The 20,679-nt window shown below is 40.0% G+C and overlaps 1 protein-coding gene across 1 annotated transcript in view; it reads left to right on the forward strand.

The window, feature by feature from the left end:
- The window catches only part of LOC136448425 (proto-oncogene tyrosine-protein kinase receptor Ret-like), a 72,928-nt gene that overhangs the window by 27,614 nt on the left and 24,635 nt on the right, over positions 1-20,679 (forward strand). The window contains exons 3-11 of the mRNA XM_066447974.1: positions 6,257-6,502; positions 8,268-8,516; positions 10,086-10,333; positions 10,709-10,889; positions 12,123-12,328; positions 14,256-14,499; positions 16,432-16,467; positions 16,742-16,859; positions 17,172-17,269. Of these exons, the coding sequence (XP_066304071.1) occupies positions 6,257-6,502; positions 8,268-8,516; positions 10,086-10,333; positions 10,709-10,889; positions 12,123-12,328; positions 14,256-14,499; positions 16,432-16,467; positions 16,742-16,859; positions 17,172-17,269 (1,626 nt within the window). The remainder of the gene's footprint in view (positions 1-6,256; positions 6,503-8,267; positions 8,517-10,085; positions 10,334-10,708; positions 10,890-12,122; positions 12,329-14,255; positions 14,500-16,431; positions 16,468-16,741; positions 16,860-17,171; positions 17,270-20,679) is intronic.

The raw sequence follows: 20,679 nt of genomic DNA on the forward strand, positions 1-20,679 counted from the left end.
GTGTATTTCCCTTGAGTTATGATTAATGCCAAAGCCATATTGCTTTTGCAATGTATGCCAGGAAAATCTGATATGAACTATGAAATGTGTAAAATTTTGTTGGTGTATGTTTAGATAACCAATGGCAAGAGGGGAAAAGGGAAAATGATAATTTTATTAAATGATAATTTTATTGATTTTATGAAATATTGATTAAAGGCACCCAGAGCATTTTATGAGGCTTGAAACTCGAATTAGAAAAACTCAAATTTCTAATCATTCCTACACATAGTAAGTTTCAACAACACTATACCATTACATATCGACATCAAAGGAGCAAAGATACGATGTCGTTGTGTGGTGAGAACTGATAGAAAATCTAAGCCCTAATAGACTCATCGATATCCTGACTGTCCATCACAATTAGCGGTTTGACCAATGAGAGCGTGACTGCACGTCCGTCAAATATTTGCATTTTTATGTTTTAATTTTGCATTTCTACGTTTTGACGGAGGTGGGTGGGGCTATGGGATCGGTCTATTTACACTAGGCGCGTGAAACTAAAAGATTTTTGTACCTCCATTTTCATCAACTTTAACTTGAAGAAAAAGCAGCATTTGTAGTAGTACATACATTGTAGTGCAGAATTTATAGCCATTTCTGTTGAATTGATAAACAAGGCACCCCAATCTGTATGGGTAAAAAGTTGAGAGATGAATTTTAGTACTGTACTTTAAGCATTTGTTATATAAGTCTTTTTTATAATACCTTTTCCTTGCTTTACCCAAGTTTGTGAAAAGCTGTATTCTCACATTGTAGGTGGTATCAGATATTCAGATTAAATGTACATGTGTGCATGCCAATGGAAGTGAAGTATCACCATGACCTGCCCTGTGGCTAGCTTGGTGGCAAGTTTGTAATCCTCATTCCTGGCACATGCTTATGGTAAGATAACCTCCCCGGACATTTTGTTGAAAACATTATTCAACCTCGCTAAGGGACATCTGTCAATAAATCTGCATATCTATACACAGGTCAGGACTGAGGTTATACAGTTTCATTGTTGATTACTAATTAAATCATACCTTGGGGCGAAAGCATCTATGAGCCTATTTAAAGTCCATGATATGTTAATGCATTTTCGTGTGTGGAGTCCCAAACTTCTTTGGAATTCAGATAAGGAATTAGAATAAGTTATTCCACCAATTGTATTAAGTGTAGGCCACTTAAAGGCAAGAGTGACACTTTTGGGAGGGGAATGGGCTCAGGTTCAAGTCTAGACTTGTTGGCAAATTCCTAATGTACTTACAAAATGTTTTCAGTTATAAGGCTTGGGGAAAAATATGATTGGCATTCTGATGACTTAGACATTCTGTCACATGTACTCACTCACTCACTCACTCACTCACTCACTCACTCACTCACTCACTCACTCACTCACTCAATCACATGTATGCATGACGATTGTGACGTTTCAAAATGTTTAATTTACTATTTAAGTGGCCCAATCTATGATTGTTTTCTGAATGCTCCTGCATGACTATTGAATTCAATTAAGTAGACTATGCAAGGAATTTGCTCTCTTGAGACACTTGGACAAGGTCAAGATTGGAACTTGATAAGCCTGTTTGATCTGGAGTTTTTTTTAATAGTTGAGGAGTGTCAGCTACGTGTTTTAGATTTAAGCTTGTGAGGTTTAGTATTTAGATAACTTTTAAGAACCTTATCATTTATGTAAAGGTCCAAAGCAATGTTTTACAGACAGAGCGGTCATTAGAAGTTACTAACAATCTCCTTTGCTGACATCTGCTTGGAGATAGGCATACACTTCACCTTTGTAAAGCCTAAAGGACCAAAGCAATATTTTGTAGACAGAGCAGTTACTAGACGTTACTAACAATCTCCTCTCCTAACATCTGCTTGGAGATAAGCATACACTTTACAAGTTACCCCCCTTGATGTACGTTGGATACATGACATGTGCATATGGATTGTTAGTGATCTAGTGCTGCAAACGTTCGTTCAAAAAAAATTTCATAGTCAACGAACGCAAAACAGAGTGGGATTTAGTACTCATTGGCCTTTCCGTGTAGCTGAGTAACGACTTGTATGTGATCAATGATGGAGAAGTTTGACCTGAACCCAGCTTGTTCCTGTGTTAGGTGTTCGTCCAAAGTCTTCCTCATCCTCCATAGAAGGATTTGTTAGAAAACCTTGCAGATCACTGATAGCAGACTGAATGGTCGATAGATTTTTTATGTCATTTGTTTCATTTATGTCATTTCTTGATAACAAGGTCACGGACAATTCAGGCATTTTCCATGTGCTTGGGACTTTTACTTCACTCGAGCATTTGTTGAAGATGTGGATGAAGTTACTAACTAGAGGTTGTCCACTACACTTCAAGATGTCCGCTGTGATGTTGTCATCCTCAGGTCATTGGTCAACTTAAGACATTCGATGGCGGCTCTTTCTTCAGATTGTAAGATTGGAGATGTTTTTTTCTGTGTGGCGTGTTGTCGACATACATGTATTTTTTTCGATGTTTGTCTGGTGCTATACAGGCTTGTGCGAAACTCCACGCACCTTTCACGCACGAGTCTTTTGATGGGGAACCCGTACTGCTACGGACAAGCCTGTATCAGCGCTCCCCTCCCCCCCAAAAAATAACTAGCACCGGCGCCGTCTGGGAGGCCCACAAAGTAGTCTACTTTTTATCATTCTTTCAAGATCGGTCGGCGTGTTATCCTCCTCCTTCAAAGTTGTAATCTTACTCCTGCCCAGGACTTGCTTTTTTCTGACAGACATCAGTCCTCTGGAAGCTCCCAGTGCTTCTTCTGCTCCTTCACTTTGTAGGCCACAATCTCTTGTGCCATGTTCTTTCTTATGGCTTTGCACAATAGTTCCATCTCTCTTCAACTCTTGCTGCTCTTCTCTAAGTAGCTTTGTTTCTTCTACGAGTTCATTAGGTCTCTTAGCCTTTATCTTTATCTTTATTCGAAATTGCAACAATACAATACACAGTGGAACGCCAGGCAGACAAGCTGATGTTGCGGACCACTAACATTACAATTACACTGAATACGACAACGAGGCACTTAGGCAATACATAGCATAATACAATATATACAATGCATGATACAATATAAAGGATGCATTAAGTATAGAGAAATTCGTCGCAATTTAAAGGTGTCTCAGCTGGAAGCTACGAGGCAGCAAATCTTTTTGTTGTTGCAATGTAAGTGTCCAATGCCCCCAGACAATTGTTTGTTGATGGAAAGGTTGTTGGTAGCTGACCCCTGGAGTAGGAGAGATGCGGTGGGGCGTTGTTGTACAAGATGTTCAACGGTGGATGAAAGGTTGTTACGCTGGTCGGAGTATAGGGGGCAGTGCAGCAAGTAGTGCTGGGCGGTTTCAGTGGAGGCCCCACAGGCACACGCCTTGTCCTTGATCTTCATCTTGTGCAGGGTGCTGTTGAGTTGGCTCCATCCCATGCGCAATCTGGCAGTGTAGATGTTATCCTGCCTCGATCCGAGCCTACGGTACGTTTGTTGGTGCCTCGGAGTCAAGAGATGCTTTTTGCACTCTCTCTTAGCCTTCTGTAATGATATGTCGAATACTAACACAAATGAACTTTCACGCTAGAAATCAAGCTTGTCGTATTGAGTATCTAGTCCGGTATAATCTTTGTCATTTTGTTGTAAAAAGTGTGCTTTCTCCTCGTCGAATAATCAGGGTGGGTGTGGCATCGGGTGAGCTCCAGAGCAGACATCGTATATGCTTTATTTTGTATTCAGGAAGACAAAACTTAAGCTTTCCGACGTTAAGCATCTCAACCTAATGTCAGTCAAAGTCCCATTTCTTTTGCTTCAAGTTAGTGGAGGAAAACATTTTATATTACACATTAATGTTCTAAGAGAAAAGTAACACTACTATCAAAGTTTTAATAGGTTATCAAAATGGGTAAATTTTATAGTCTAAAAAGTTAAGGAACTTTTTGATACTCATACATCGGGTAGTTTATGTAGAACATAGTCCTAATGCAGAAGTAACGTAGTGGAGAGTAGATGGCCTTGTGTTCATTACATTATGGTGTAGCTGGTGACAATATGTACCCAAACTATACAGTGACGCCCATTTAAATCTTTTAATGTAAAGTCATCAAATGAAACGACCTTTTCATGACTTCTTTTTCTGCCTTTGTATAGATATTTCTATACCTAGGTCAATATGGCCCCAAACACAGATAAAATACATTCCTAGGAAAGAGGAGAGGAAGTAAGTCTGAAATAGTGTTGAGTAGATGCCAGAGGCTAATGTGTTCGTTACATTATGGGGTGTAGCTGGTGACAATCTGTGCCCAAACTATACAGTGTGAAATGAATAACCCATTTAGATCTTTCTATGCAGCGTTGACTAATTAGACATTTTTGTGAAAAGACTTTTCCATGGACTTCTGTTTCTGCCTGTGTATGTATCCTGGGTCAATGAGCCAAGGCATATTAGACCAATACTGAACAGGAGAATATGCCTTCAGGGGAAATGATAATGTAGTTTGAGTAATACTTTGAGACCATCCAGTCCCCAGCGGAGACCTTAGAATTCCCCGGTCCTATGGTTCAGCCACAGAGGTCACTAATGGTGCAGCACTGAGAATCAATACTGCGGAAATGTCTGCTGGCATCAAAGCTATTACCATCAAGCAACTGTTAGAATACAGATAAGGGGAAAAGAAAGGATGGATGAAAAATATGGAATAAGTCTTTGATGATAATGGCACCTATATGTTTGTTTCCGGCATGGGTGGGTTTAGACTACCCTTTAGTCTTTTGGGGCATTGGGACAATAGTGAGCTGAATTTCAAAAAGGAGTATTGCTAAAATCAGCTATTACCACTTGTTTATGATGTAACCTGATTTCATATCTGTGCCTTAAGGCCAGGCATTATTCTACGTCATGTTGAAGCTTAAGTAGTTTGATTCTAAAGGTAAGAAATTAGGCAGGTTTGCCAACGTACACGTATAGGGGCCGCTCAGTTCCTCTTCAAGACGGGAGAGGATTTGCAGTTGTTTCAATAGAAAATATAGTCTTTAGGTCGTTAATTTAAAACAATGTAGAAACAAAACCTAGGAAACAAGAGTTCGGAGACCTCATATTTCCATGAAATATATATTATGCTAATTAGGCCCTCATGTGCACAATTTATATTCAACCATATTCACCTTCACATAATGCCACAAGTATGAAATTCCAGTTCTCTACAAATATAGAATTACAGTATTTTCTGATTAGGTCTTCAATTGCATAACTTTTATTTATCAATGTCCCTCTATTTCTCAGCTACATATGTTGCATTTTTGAATAGTCTTACCATTGAATGGAGTGGATTTATAAAATTTCTCCATTAATTATGCAAATTGATTTCTTATTTTTGCATTATTACCATTTCTTTATATCAAGCATCACTTAAGCTATCAACATATCAAAAACAAGTATATAGCTTTGGTAGTATTATATATCTCTTTGTGGTCTGACCACTAGCTGTCGGGCCCTTGGGGACTATTTGCCCTAGTTTGGGAACTAACATGCATGAGTCCTATAATGGAAAACACTGTAAATATAGATTTTCCTCATTAGTTATGCACATTAAGTCAATTTGCACAATTTGCACTTCATTGTGTACATCTCTCACTAAGCTACCTGCATACTAAATATCATCGAAATCCGTCGTTCCTTTGTTCAGTTATTCTCCTTGGAAGATTTTAACAAAATGCCCCTGTAGTTCCAGAGCAAGCTGCTAGGGGCCCCAAACCTACAGCACTTCTTCCTTACCTCCCAAGCTATCTACCACCAAAATGATAAAGACCTTAGCACGTACATGTCTAAAGATACAAAAAATGTAAGTTGTGCTGCAGTACCAAGGTCACATACCAGGGGGCCCAAAATCGACATTGACCTTCGTCGTCCCAACACCAACCCACATAACAAATATCATTACAATCCATCCAGTCGTTCTTGACCTATGCAGACTACAAACATCCGGAAACACGGACACACAAACGCAGACACAGACCCAAAACAATATCTCCATTTTCCTGGAGATAATGAACTCCAAAATGGAGTGTCCTACAACATGTACCTTAGTCAGAGTCTCTTTTTATCATGATACAGATAATGTCGCTTTGGTTTTTTCTCTGTCACTGTAGACGTTTCGGTATGAAGTGTGAAAGAGTAGTTTTACTGTCAAACGTCACTAACACTTTGCATGCACCTGCAGATATCTACTTCCCACGGTCCGTCTACCGCGCGACCATGTACGGCGACCACGATGTCCTGTCACCGATCGCACAGACTGTCGCCATCTCACGGGGTAACGTCACTCTGACGTACGGCATACGCAGCATTACGTGTGGGAAAAATGGGGACGAGCAAATAGTTGCAGACGACTCAGGAATATTCCATATCACTCCACAGGACGGACGTATATATACGTCTGTGAATAACCTACGTTGTGGGGTCAAAGGTAAGGCAAAAAAGTGTCCTGTTCAGTTCAGTTCATACCCTGTGAGGTGATACCATTGTCTCAACAAGTCCCTGTCGGGCATAACCAAGGAGGTTACCTTGGCATGACAGAGCAGAGTTCTTCATCTGTTCATCATAATGTCCTGAACTGAGGCGTATATAGTGAAATAAGGCCTGGTCGGTTTCTTTAATCACCTAATCAACAACCGAGCGCAGTGAGCATTGTGATGAAGTATGGAATAGCATCGATCTGTGCTTACGTGTAAACTTGGATTGAAGGTTAGATCTGATAGGCGGCGCTGTATCACCAAGTACTAACAGTGCCCAACGCTTCTTGATACCTTAGCATTTCCCTTCCATATGTTGGTATAAGTTGACCTGGAAAAAGTTACCCAGCGGCTTCTTTTCTGGTTCTTTCGGTTGACAAGTTGGATTTATTGACAAAATTTTTTTTTCAAAGAATAAAAAGAAATCCACCCTTACGACGAATTATCTATAAGAACCAATTCCAGCACGCGTACAAGTAGTTCCATTCCACAGCCAATGCGCTCACACAATGTCCGTCGGGGAGTTGGACAGATGGAGCTTAATTGGTGCCGCCATTCCAAATTCAGCGCAGTATTTGACTACATGTAACAAAGCTATGGATTTGAACAATAAGCCATTAGCTACTTCGAAATACGAAATAAGCAATATTTTTAAATAGGAGATTCTCATCTCACAGAGACCAAGTATAGTGTACCGCAGGGCAGCTGCCAATGTCCCCTATCATTTTTCAGATTTGTAAAACAATCTACTTACAGTGACAAATCATAATTCTGTAGTAATATACACACACGACTAAACCCCAGCATTATCTCCTACAGAGACAGAATTAAACATTTGCTGCTGTTGGATTACATGTAGGTATGAAATTGAAAGTGGGTGGAAACAAATGGACTGGTACTAAACATTGACTTAGCAAAATCAATAAAAAGGAAAACACAACATAAACTTAAACAAAACTAAAAACTACAACTGTTCATTTAAGGGACAACTATTACAAATGTTGACCACGCAGAGCTGCTAGGTTCAACTATTGACAAACATACGCTTTACAGGCGAACAAGAAGAACAACCCAAGTGTCTTTTTCGAAAATCAAAAACAATCGGCACTCCCTGCACATAACGTTAATACCAGGCTGCCACATTCAATTTGTATAGAGTCGCGTTCATACAAGATAAAGCCAGCCAAAACCTGTGCATTTGTTTAGAGGACCGTATAAACTTACAAAATCTTACCGGTTCATATCACATCATCAAATCAAGGAGCATCTAAAGATAGAATTTTGAAAGGGACAAAAATCTGGCTTCTTGGTCGTGAAAAATGCTACATTCCAATTTGTAGCTTTCCGACCTCTGATCTCTCTGTGATACTTAGATTAATTATTGTCGTTAGATTCATTAATTCAATGTGAAACCTTTTGTGTAAGATTTCTCTCACTAGGTGATATAAATATCCATATATGAGTTGATTGTGTGTATGTGACGTCACAGCGAACTTGACTAGCTGTAGAATTAAATATGACGTCACACACAATCATAACCTGAATACCTTGTGAAAAAAAATCTTGAGTCTGAAGAATGGTATTTTGATGGCGCAATGTTCAAGAAAATGACAAGGGTGTATATTTGGTGCAAAGGTGTATGGTAATCAAATAATACCACCCTTGTTGCATATTCTATTTTGGTGGTCTTAAACGTTATTGTATCTGTCAAAAATCCAGGCCTATCGAATTCCACATGGAACATCTCAATCTCCGCTTCCTCGGACCATTTCTACGATACAGCTTTACTTGTTGTGGAGGTAAAATCGGACCAAATGTTCCCCTGCGACCCCAGAGACATCTGCTTTGGTCAGACTGAACTGAGCTTCAGTGTCGAAGAGGAGTCAGCCCCTGCAGTGCTGTTTGTATTTCCGCCAGGGTACGCTGCTAACAGTTGTCCCCATACTGCAACGTACGGGATCACTCAAGGTACTGGAGAAATTACCACCGGATTTGACATTGAACTGATTGTAGTGACTCAGATGAAATATGCGCTTAGAAGTATCATGACTGAGCGAATAAACATTGCAAACAAAAACGTGTGCTTGGGTAGGTAAGTCATGTGCGCTATGCAAAGCTGTAACACATTCTATTGGGTTGATTGTGTGTTCAATAAGTAAGCTTTTACTGATGAGTCTGATCAATCGTTAATAAAAAAACGTATTTAGCATCTTATTACCTCCATGAAATGTCATGGAGGATATTTTTTCATTAGCGTGTGTGTGTGTGTGTGTGTGTGTGTGTGTGTGTGTGTGTGTGTGTGTGTGTGTGTGTGCATGTTGGTCAGCAGGATGACTCAAGAACACCTGAATGGATTGGCTTCATGTTTGGTGTGTTGATAGGTGCAACAAAAACTGGAAATGACTAGATGATTGGCCCCTAGCTACTTCCCTAAGTACTGCAGCGGAACTTTCGGTTTTGATATCTATGGTTACGATTTTGGGGCGGTAGATAGCTCTCGTGCTCTGACCAGTTCAAGAATTGCTGGGGAGTTTTTGTCAACATTTTCCAAAAGATGAAGGGAATGACGGATTTTAACAATTTTTGGTATGTAGGTAGCTTAGACGAAGATGTACAAAATGAAAAGTAAATTATGCAAAAATAGAGTACATTCGCATAATTAAAGAGAAAATTCTATCATAGCAGGTTTTTTTTCAATCTCCTGTCCCGGACATGCTATGGTCTTGATATTTGAGTGGCAGATAGCTTTTGACGCCAGGACAAAGTTGGGTAGGTTTGGGTCCTACAACAATCAAATTTGGAAGGGCATCTTTGTCAATTTATTCCAAAGAGCATAACTGAAGAAAGGAAATACGAATTTCCATCATACTTAACCTGTATGTAGCTTAGGCAGAGATGTACGCAATTGGATACATATCATGCAAAAGAGCACTTACTCAGCATAATTAATGAAGAAACTCTATAACTGGACTTCACTGAATATAACGCATGTAATTGATGGCAAGTGGAACATAAACAGATACCAAACATGCAAATGAGGAACTAATTTGCACAATTAATACATAAATGGCAAAACCGCTTAATGATAAATGATGGGAAGTTTATACACATGTTCAAGTTAGTTATAGGTTGAAGATCACCATGCATAAATTATGTTAATATCTAATCATTTGCATCAAATGTACAAAAGCCAGAAACATTTCATGGAGGCATGAGGTTGCCGAACTCTAGTTTGGACCAGCAGTGAGAACACAACTAGATGAAATAAGGCAGAATATATACACGTTTACTAAGACTTCGGTACAGAGGGCAGCAGGCTGTCTTTTCATTGCCAATCTCCAATTAATGTTCTTGTTGTGATAGTCTATTCATTGCTTTTTGTCACTTTCAACTGATTTTATTGTCATTTTTCAGAACCAGTTCAAATTCAAGTTATTTCTTGTGCACTGAAACGCCACATTTATGAACACACACATGGAAACTGAACTTTGGTAGACGACCGCAATAACCCGGGACTGTTGTTACGTCCATACACAGGTAATGAAGGTGGAGACTTTGCTGTTAACAGACGGTCATCAGCGCTGGTTACTACGCGGCGACTTGACCGGGAGACGACAGATCGTTACTTCGTGACCATCACGTGCAGGCTTCATCACAGGGCGGGCGGCAGGAAAACAGTGATTGCCACTGTACACGCGGAGGTCACCGACTTGGATGACAACCAGCCTAGTCTACAGCCGATCTTTAATCGGCAAAGAGTAGTGACTATTCTCGACAGACACAAGGTGTACTTCACATTGCTTTTGTTGTTCGCTGAAAGGCCCCTTTTCATTGACATGAGGACCGTTGAGCTACCATTGAGGGACCAAAAATATAATCATTTCAAAATGTTATAGAATTAGAATTGTATGACGTATGAATTTATCATTTATTCATTGGAAGACTCCCTCTTCCTTTTTCTCAAGTTTCCCTTTTCTTACTGTATTTTGTTGAGAGGAAAAGTATTCGCGTCGTTTTATTTGCAATACCTTCGTATGGAATATCAATAAATCAAAAAAGAAAAAAAAAAAACTGTTTAGTAAAATTTATGAACTCCACGACATTCAATCTTGCAGATTGAGCTCCAACATAACCCATACGAAAAACGCATATATTTTCAGGGAAGTAACATTTTCTCTCGTCCAGTGGAATTATGGGACCCTGACCTTCTGGAGTCAAACCCAGAAGTCGACCGCTATTACGTTGCCATAGAAACAGAACTCCATGACTTTATCGGGACTGAATTGCACGTCGGAGAGCAAGATGGCCCAATGGGTGTTCCTGGAACACTTTTAGATACATGTAAGTACCGTTTAAATACTTTTTCCCTTGAATAGATACTTTTCTCTTAACGTATTCATTTTTCAACGTTGGTAGCTTCAGATTTGTGAGTATATCTCCCGCAGTCTATATAGTTGTCTTACTGGTAAACATAAAATCGAAGCCATGATAAGGTACGTCGCTATAGCACATTGAAGGTCCACTAGGTCGACTTGATATGACGTAGTAACGGTGGTTGGTAGTGGTCAGTACCTATTGACAGCATTACTTAACAAACACATCCACTAGAGAATATGATGAAATTGGTTAGCGTGACAGTTCTACGACACTGTGAAAAAGGCTCTACACATGAATATTGAGCAAGTCACAGTGTGACAATAGAATTATTGTCGTTCGATCGACCAAGGCAGTCGAGGACAGGACGCATGATGGTGGATATGTCGTGGGAAAATCGTCGCCTCCATATACTGTAGCAGGTTGTAATGCGGCGTTTTCTTTAAGTCACTATTCATGCGCGATTTCGGCACCGTTTATGAAATGGTGAGCCCTCTGAATATCAAGTGGACAAATGAAATATGTTCAAAACTGTACGATAGGAGTTTTAGAAAGCATCTTCTGTCACATTTATATCATTCGTTACCTCCCAGAACGAGACAGCACCGGGGAAACAGGAAGGGGTCGATTTTCGATCGGGACAGTAATTGAGTTATAACGTTACAGCTGCTAATGACTCCCGAAATTACTAACGTCGCAGCGAGCGTGTGCTGCCCAACCTAATCAACACAGCGATTAAGCTGTTAGGCAGCAAGGGCTAATTAGGGGATCAACATGGCTTACGTCTTATCTCGATTACATTGCAAAGAAATGGTGTCAGTATGTTCTTGCATGAACACATGGGTACACGCATATGAATGTTGTTCCAAATATAACAAACGTTCATATTCATTGCAAACTGCTATGCTTAATCAGGTAACCTATGAAATCGACATCCTTTCTTTGTCTTTGCATATAAATGCAGACCCTTTTTGGTATCTTAACATCTGTTCCAGGATCTAGAGGAATACATCAATGCAAATCGCGCAGAGTAAAAACTCAATTTCAAGTCGCCAATCAATACAATCCTTTTTTTAAAAAAATTAGAAAAGTCATATCTGAAATACGGAAGTTCCTGGAATTGAAGTCCCGTGGCCCTTCAAAATTCTCTGCTATTCTTATTTCATTGATTTACGTCTCAGTAACAAAACACTTTTTCAGACCTGTTTTGGAAGAATACAGTGCCATACATGATGAATGGGGAATATTCAGTCAGACTCACATGGAAAGATACTTCAGCTGACTCATTACAGGCTGAAAATGTCGCCTCTTTGAACTTCACCATCATCGTCAATCCGATTCAGCTACAGTTTGAAAACCGCACCTACAAAGCCAAGGTGGACACGCGTGCAACAAAGTTCACCAGGGTAAGTATCATTTTTATCTTTTATCGTAAAAAGGAACTTTTGATGATAAATGTCCCAGTTGAATGAATAATTTTATACGCAGGTCCTTTAGGCTCATACAGTGCTTCACCTCTCTTTATTCCTTTGCAAACCCACTGTGGAATAGGCATCTATCATGCACAATCTGATGTAAATACATGAAGCACAATGATACAATTCCTCTATAAATACCATCACACAGTTGTGTGAATTTGTTAGCTATCTGTCAATAATGTCTTTAAGCTACACCCTTTTTGGAAACTAGCATATAGGTACTATTATATTTTCTAGTTAGCTAGCTGAGATTTTAATCTTAAAAGACCCTTGAAAGGAAGCAGAAGATGAGTAAACTTGCCTTTTCGCTGATTAAAGGCAACGTTTCTGGTACTATCAACAAATAGGATACGCACACTTAATACTTAATACGTAAAAGCTTACCTGGTAGTCTCCTTTAGATAAACATATTGAAATGTTTGAAGAGACTTCCTTCCTGACTGATCATCTGTTTTCTTTGATACATGTACTTATATATAGTTTTATGCAGTTGGTTTGCTTTAAGTTTGGCTATAGCTGTGGCACAACTAATATGATGTGTAATCAAAACTCCCCTTAACATGATTAAAAGAACATGAGTAGATACACTGGTCACGGCTTAACCTCTTAAATTTCCTTTCATCGTGGAAAGTCTTAACTTTATTTCAGGACAGACTACATAATTATAGAGCAATAAAGCACGACTTAATCAAATCGCAGTTATTCTGCTGTGAGCATATAGTACAATACAAGACGGTAATTCAATCCCTGCCATCAAAAGAGTCACTCGCCATTGCAAGCCTATTCTCCACAGACACAACATTAGTGGACTGAATTCTATTTGAGTAGTGGAAATGAATTAGCTGCCTGAAGAATCCTTTATCCACTATATCAATAAAGGGAACTTTAAGAATAGTGACAACTGAATGTATTACAGCCTATAAAGTTACGGTGCGGCCAAAATGTATTGCAAATGATAAAACTACAATGATGTTAACGATAAACGTTCAGAAATACAGACATGAGATCAACTTTTAATGACATTAATCTTTAGACAAAAGTACAAAGAACATTGCAGAGAGAGCGCAAACGGCTACTCCTCGGCCACTTTCCACTATTTACAACATAACAATTGATACTCATTCAATCTAGAATTCACAGATATCCTCGACCGCGAACCCCGTTGATTTGAACCGGAAGTTAGAGAAGCACTATATGAGAGAATGTATAATCCCACTCTCAACAGGAAAGGAGGTCTACGCGTCGAACTTTCAGGCACTTGGGGTAACGCGCTATCCCCCCCCCCCATCACTCCCGACAAACAACATTATCTCCTAAAACAACAGGAGCTAATCGAGTCATTAGCATACAACCTTGTCTTGACTCAGTATTCTATTGAACCATCTTAAATTGTCTTCACCTCATTAACATATCTATTCAGAGTTTTGGCATAAAACCTCCAAGTTCTTTCCTTAGTCACTGACGAAAGATAGCGGATGCAGTCTGAAACGTCTGACTGTTTTAAAATTTTATGCAGTTGCTTGAGTAACTATTTTTGGCGACATTATTCTTGTTTCACTGAACGCAAGCCTCCCTTATTGGGTTCATCCAATCAGTTCCGGGCTATTAAATTTCAGGGATCATTGAAGCCAAGATGCATTAAGAACGTTGCATAACACCACATTCATGCGATGAAGTGACCCTATAATGACACTCGTGCAAAATTTCCCAAAGTTTACGTGGACGTGGTTTTAGTTTTGCGTTTCAGTTGCAGAAAACAGTAATGTATACATTTACATTAAACAAACTGTGTAAAAATATTTTTGAATAAAGAATATGGAGAATAATAAAGGTGACCTCACCTGGCATTCCACAGGTCCAGCAGCTCCTGGTTGATGCAGCCCCAGTGGGTGGCTCTATCACCTACTCTATCGCTTCATCCACCGAACGTGACCAGGGAGTGTTCCGCATTCATCCTATCACAGGGAATATCTACCTGCAGAATGAGACGCTATTTTCACTCCAGGCACCGGGAGTTTTCCCGTACGAGGTGCGGGCCTACGACCCAACAACCAATCAGACGGCAATTACGCGTATCGACATAAAGGCCTCAATACAAGGTGAAAAGTGTTGTAATATCAAAGCTCATTAGTTATAGCCTTGTTAATAGGTGGCGTAGTTTGGAATAGAAAGCTTGGTAAAGATGACATAAAGTGTTTCAGCATAGATCGTGTTTATGTTTTGTCTACACACTGTAGGCAGTACGCCTCTACTGTTCCTCCTTAAACGCTGTAAGTTTGTAATTCTCCACATCAGAAGTGATTTCCTCCGATGTCGCATTCAATCAGCCAGGGCATGGTTGATGAGAATGTGGTTTTGTGGACGGATGGCAGGAATGTCAATTAGGCCATTCATACTGGCAGAGACTAATCATAATTCCATTACTCAGCTTCAGGCCTCGTTAGCTTCCTGTGAGGAATAATGATCCAGATAAAGGGTTTGAGTTAATAGTTAAGTACGAGATCATCCCTGATTTTGGACAGAAATCTACGTTTTAGCAAACATTAAAAACACTTTGGGAACCTATTCGGGAAGGACGCCTACAATATTAAACAATTACTGCGTCAGAATGAATAATCTATGTTAGACATAGACAACAATGCACTTCAGGTCAAAAAAAATCTTTCTTGAATCTGCAAGTGTGAGGAATCCAGGAAGACATTTTAGGGGCAATTTGAAAATCTTACGTGATGGTTCACTTGCCTTTCAGTCGTAATATTTACAGACTCATTCAATTTGCGCGCCTTTCCTGGTCGATTTTCGCATCGATTCTTTTTCTCCTGGTCAGATTGCAAAACGTATTCAATCTCAAAGTTGACCCTTGCCTTAGGAGAGATTGCCGTGCAGTTCAGATGCTGGCAATAGCAAAACTATTGAAGTGAAGCGATAAAAAAGACGTCCTCAAAAGTCTTCACATGGACCATCGAGAAGTCCTGCTCGTCTCCATCCTGAATATCAACAATGTTTCTTTTGTTGTGAGTTGTGGGTTATTCTCACATCAGTTCAGATGATATTCACAAAACTAATTTGAGGTGACTGTGATACCCGTAGATGTATATCATCCAAAGAAATTCTATCATCAGCTTCTAAGCAAAATAGAAAGTTATCTTGCAATTGGCTCTAACAAATATTGTACAAAACTGGAACTCATGCCATAACTCATAGCGTATCTTATCAATTCAAGAAAAGAGCTAATTCCATGCATGGCGCATACAAATGTTTACAATAGTAAATCGATACGGCGTTAAATTGTAATTTCCGTCCCCCACACCATCATCACCTCCGTCACCTCTGGGCGGAGATTACGTCCTTCTAACCTCGCTGTAATTAGATTAAAGCAGCCAACCATAAAGACTACGCAAAAATACTCTTTTAATAAACAGTCGTCTCTATCATCTAATCTCGATGGAAATTAAAGCCATTGCTTCATGTATAGCTCCCATTTGTACAGATATCTGATATCTGGTAACCTTGAGGGCGCTATTGATCCTAACCCCTGAGTCGTAGTTGCTGAGATGAAACTTTAAAGCAAGATACGCGATGACCTTTATGAGTGTACAGGTAGGTGACTTGTTTGTTTTAGGTTTTATCGTTGCAGAATTTGTCGAAAATAGACCTCGCGTCGGAATGAAATGTATTGCCATTTTTACTGATGTTGATTGTGGTTCGCGGATATTTACCTTTTCATGCAAATCTATGATGAAAGTCTGACACTCGTGGACAGATTCTTGTACTCTGTCTGAAGACTGTCAAGTAAGCCTGGTCTCCTGTTAAGAAGACAATACAAGGCAGCTTTCTCGGCAAATCGACATATGACACCAAAAAAGAAATATCACCTTAAACTTTCATTGCCAAACCTAAAGTTCAAACTGTTACGATCTCACCATGGCAGTATTTATTAAGAGAAGTGATTACTAAGTTATCAGACATGTACATCGTATACCTGTTTGCCTAGACATACTATGTTCAAATATTTCATCTTAATTTTTCAGCTCCCGAAGAAGATGGTGATTACTCAACAATATGTGGTAAGTATAGAAATGGCGAATTGAACGTGTGTATATATATAAATTTATATATGCAGTATAAGTATGGCAACCGTATATGAAGGCAATGAAGAAAAGAAGACATGTAACATGTAATCGCATTTGTGATTGTATGCGTGTGGACAATAAATCTTCTGCAAGCTCCAAAAAGTTTGATACATTTGGAAGTCAAAATGGAGTGCATTGCTGCAATGTATTCTTCTGTGCATTTTCCCTGTCATTTGTGACATCAAAATATGCCATTGTATGTTCCCAGACACATCCCTGTGTGCCTCCCATATGAACGCCGATGATTGTCGAAAGGGTTGCGGACCTGGTTCCGCCAATGGCAGGTGTCAATGGCGATCACAACTCCGAAAACGGATGAGTCGAAGGTCAGTTCTCCAAGTTCTTTGCACGTTCTTTGCACCAGCGAATACGGCGAATTAGCATTTTAGGAAACAATCTTTAACCTCCAATGTTTAAATACTTTGCGTTTTGGAACGCATCTATACAGCGGCGACACCTGTGATGCAGTGTAATGTGAACCAGTCAGAATTGCCTTGAAGAAGATGACAGATGGTCACCGATACGGCGGTCGAATAAATCTCGTAACGTTTTTTTATAGTAAATGCAAGCAGTGCGAAAGTGGCCGAATTTAATGCACAAATGTGTCACTCATTTAACCACCTCTTTACCCCTGGAAGGTTTGCTACATGCTCCCCGGATTTTCGAACGTGCCCAGACTTTGTGTGTGACCGAATGGAACAGGATCATCCTGAGTTATGCCCACAAGATTGCGCTTGTAAGTAGTATTCAAAATATTCCAACAATCATCGTTGGCGTTATTTTGGAGTAGACTATCACCACCGTGAATGATGTATTGTTTGTCCAGGTGAATCGGTTTGTTTGTTTGTTTGTTTTACGTATACTAGTTCTTCAGCAAGAATAACTTTGAAATAACTGTGAGTATACTTAGCATGTTGGAAGATCTTAGCTTCCTGCCACAGGAAAAATCCATTAGAGGATAATGGCTGCTGAGCTGGGGGTCATGGACACAAGTCCCCTGTGAAATGTAAATGTGCCACGAGATGAAACAGTCTTCAGACAAATATATCAAAATCACCTCTTTGTCAGCGGGCCTGGGTAGAATTTACGTCAGAACTAAAAGTTCCTCGGGCACCGCCGTGCCCCCCAAAAAACGGTAGCCGCAGGGTGCCCCATGATATGACCTTACGGCTTCCGCTCCGATGGTACATTTTGCACGGCATAACATCATGGCCATGCGTTTATCACTTGAACGCCACGTGCCGCTCATGTCGGTGAAATTCACTGCAAAGCATTGTTTTCTTCCGTCGCGTCAAGCAACTGGCGGGACAAACATAGTGGCTTTACTATCTTTGTCTAAAGACTACTTTGGGCAGTTGCTGTGCATTTTTTTCTGGTCTACGTTCTTCAAGCATAGCGGAAAAGACTGAAGTGGACGATAATGGGTAACCCTAGCACAATTCTTCATCATATATCTCAGTCTAAATACATGCTCGCACGGTGTTAAATAGGCGGAGAAAAACTTACAGACCATGCATTTTTCTTTTTAGAAGAGCTGATATTTCTTCCCGTGGGCTAAACATTTGGTTCTGTCCGCGCGGTTTGAAGATAGATACGTTTTGAATAAATTGGACGATAACTGATCACGTTACGTGTGTTATGTGTTATTTTAGAGAATGTGAACAATTGATATATATGATTTATGCAGATAAGGACCTTACTTCCATAATCAAGGAGAAACCTTCAAATACATGTTGTAAAGCTTAATGTCACTTGGTGAATGTATGACGTATTGGAACTTTAGATACCATTTTTTCTTTTATATATGTGATCTGTTTATTTACCTGTGTATTTAGTACATGTATCTTTGGTGTCACCATAACAATTATCACCTTCGCAAAGAAGGTTATGTGTGTGTGTGTGTGTATGTGCGTGTGTGTGTGTACGTGTGTGTGTGTGTGTGTGTGCGTGTGTGTGTGTGTGTGCACGCGTGTGTGGGCGCGCCGGCGTGTGTGTGCGTGTTGGGGGGGGGGGGGCGTGTGTGTGTGTGTGTGTGTGTGTGTGTGTGTGTGTGCCTGGGTGGAACATCTTGCTATTTGGTATGTGGGTAGGTGTTGATGAGACATATAAATGATTACATTTTTGGCCCTGGTGAGTTTATAAGGTTTTGCAGCGGAACGTCCGGATTTGATATCTCGTGTTCTGGACATGCTTCGGTCATGATTTTTAAGTGGTAGATAGCTCGGTGGAGGAGAAATTAAGTCGTGTAGGCTTTACGACTTAATCTAATTTAGTGGCTTATTTTTATTGCAGGGGTCGATTTTGTTTCAGATAGGGAGGGGTGTTATTTCACGAAAATGCTCAGATTCAACTTTAGCCCTGATTTTCTAATGCCCCCATGTGTTGGGAATACATTAATGTGAAAAAATTGGAAATCAAGCCCGAAAACCCCCTTCTACCCCGAAAATTACTTTTTGCACCCCGAAAACGTTTTTTTTGCCATAATTCAAAGGTTATCAACTTTTGATTAAGTATAATGTAGATATATGTTCACAATGTAATGGTGTTTCATATGGCATGCCATACAACAAAAGTACTTTGCACTTAAAAAGGTGGAATGTCAAGGTCATATTACAGGTCAAAGGTCACCAAAATGGTAAAAAAATCCTATTTTTGGTAAATCTTCACAATATTCCCACATTTTGTGATGTTAGATGTAGAGAATTTGTTATCGACCCTTTGACTGTTCTGTGGTATGTCATGTCATAAAAGTACTCTGCATTTAATTCATAAAACAAATTCTATGTCAAGGTCAAATTGTGAAGTTAGTATGCACAACTTACTATGTGCACTATAAATACGAGAGTCGCTGTCACAATGGAACCAAGGTCATTCAACATAAGAAGGGTGATACGAACCCACTGACATCATTTAACACATAAGCCACGGAAGTAAAATGTGAGGTTGGTACCTTAAAATGTTTTGGCTCAGGTTCTTTCCTCGTAGAGATAAAGCTAGTTGTGCGTTCATCCCATAGCCTTTCTGGGACTGTAGGGGCAGTGGTTTGTTATCCATTTTATCTGGGGCATGGTATTGGGAGACGGAACCCATCCCCCCCCCCCCTGCCTTTAACCTTCATAACTGATGTCAGGTACCTATTTTTACCCCTGGATGGAGTGAAGAAAGTCGTGTACAGGACAAGAACACAACCGACAGGAATGCCGTGAATCAAACCTCTCGATCTCGTGTCCATCAGCATAGTCACATTTTATGCCACTACCTTTACCTAAGCAGATTTCTATCATTCATCCTAAGTTTGAAAACTGGAGACATTTTGGGCAAAGACAGCCTGGTGACTTTACCATGTCTTACTTTGAAGATATCTAGATAGAGCCAGCTGTTAACTTTAGCTTCCTATGATATAACAGTTGAAATGACAATGGACAGCATATTGAGGACTCTCACTCTCAGCAGCACAAAATTTTCTCTTGTATCAGAAGAGATTGGGAGAGTAGGGAAGCACAGTATTTATCGCGATCCGCACCCCTTCTTGTTGCTCCCATCGTCGTGACATGGCATCTGCGCTTGTCATCATCAACTTTGATTTCTGAAAGGGTGAGGGCCGGAATAGCCTTTCCTGCCTGGCTTATCTGCGAATCGTGGGGTACAGTGCACAGGCCAATTACATTGTCATCACCTGTGTGATACTTCTTACCCTCCTCCGTAGCCTCTTTGTATGTTGACCCTGTATCAGTATTCAGTTCCCTTCGGCGTTCCGTCTCCTTCTGCTGCATGGTCTGGCAAAATCCTTTTGCCTCACATTTTTTTGTTTCATTGATTGCTCCCACTTCCTATAGAAATTTTCCTTAGATTGACCATTGCGGCCATACCATATAGAATGCAAGAATTTAATGTCCTCTTCCCCCAATGCAAAAATTTCATTTCCTCTCCCCCCAAATGCAAGAACTGAATTTCCTTTTCCCCGATCTTGACAAAAATGTTTTCTTGGGACTCCCTTCCCGATTTCTTCTCATAGAAAATTGTCCAACAGCTTTTCCATTTCACCACAAATAAATGACAGTTTAAATTTCATGTCTCACTTCTTTTGGACTGTGTCCTATTCATATTGGCGAGGAAGCGGGTGTGAAGGGCCTGAGTTCTGCAGCC

The sequence above is a fragment of the Branchiostoma lanceolatum genome, chromosome 14 (genome assembly GCF_035083965.1).
Source record: "Branchiostoma lanceolatum isolate klBraLanc5 chromosome 14, klBraLanc5.hap2, whole genome shotgun sequence".
NCBI lineage: Eukaryota > Metazoa > Chordata > Leptocardii > Amphioxiformes > Branchiostomatidae > Branchiostoma > Branchiostoma lanceolatum.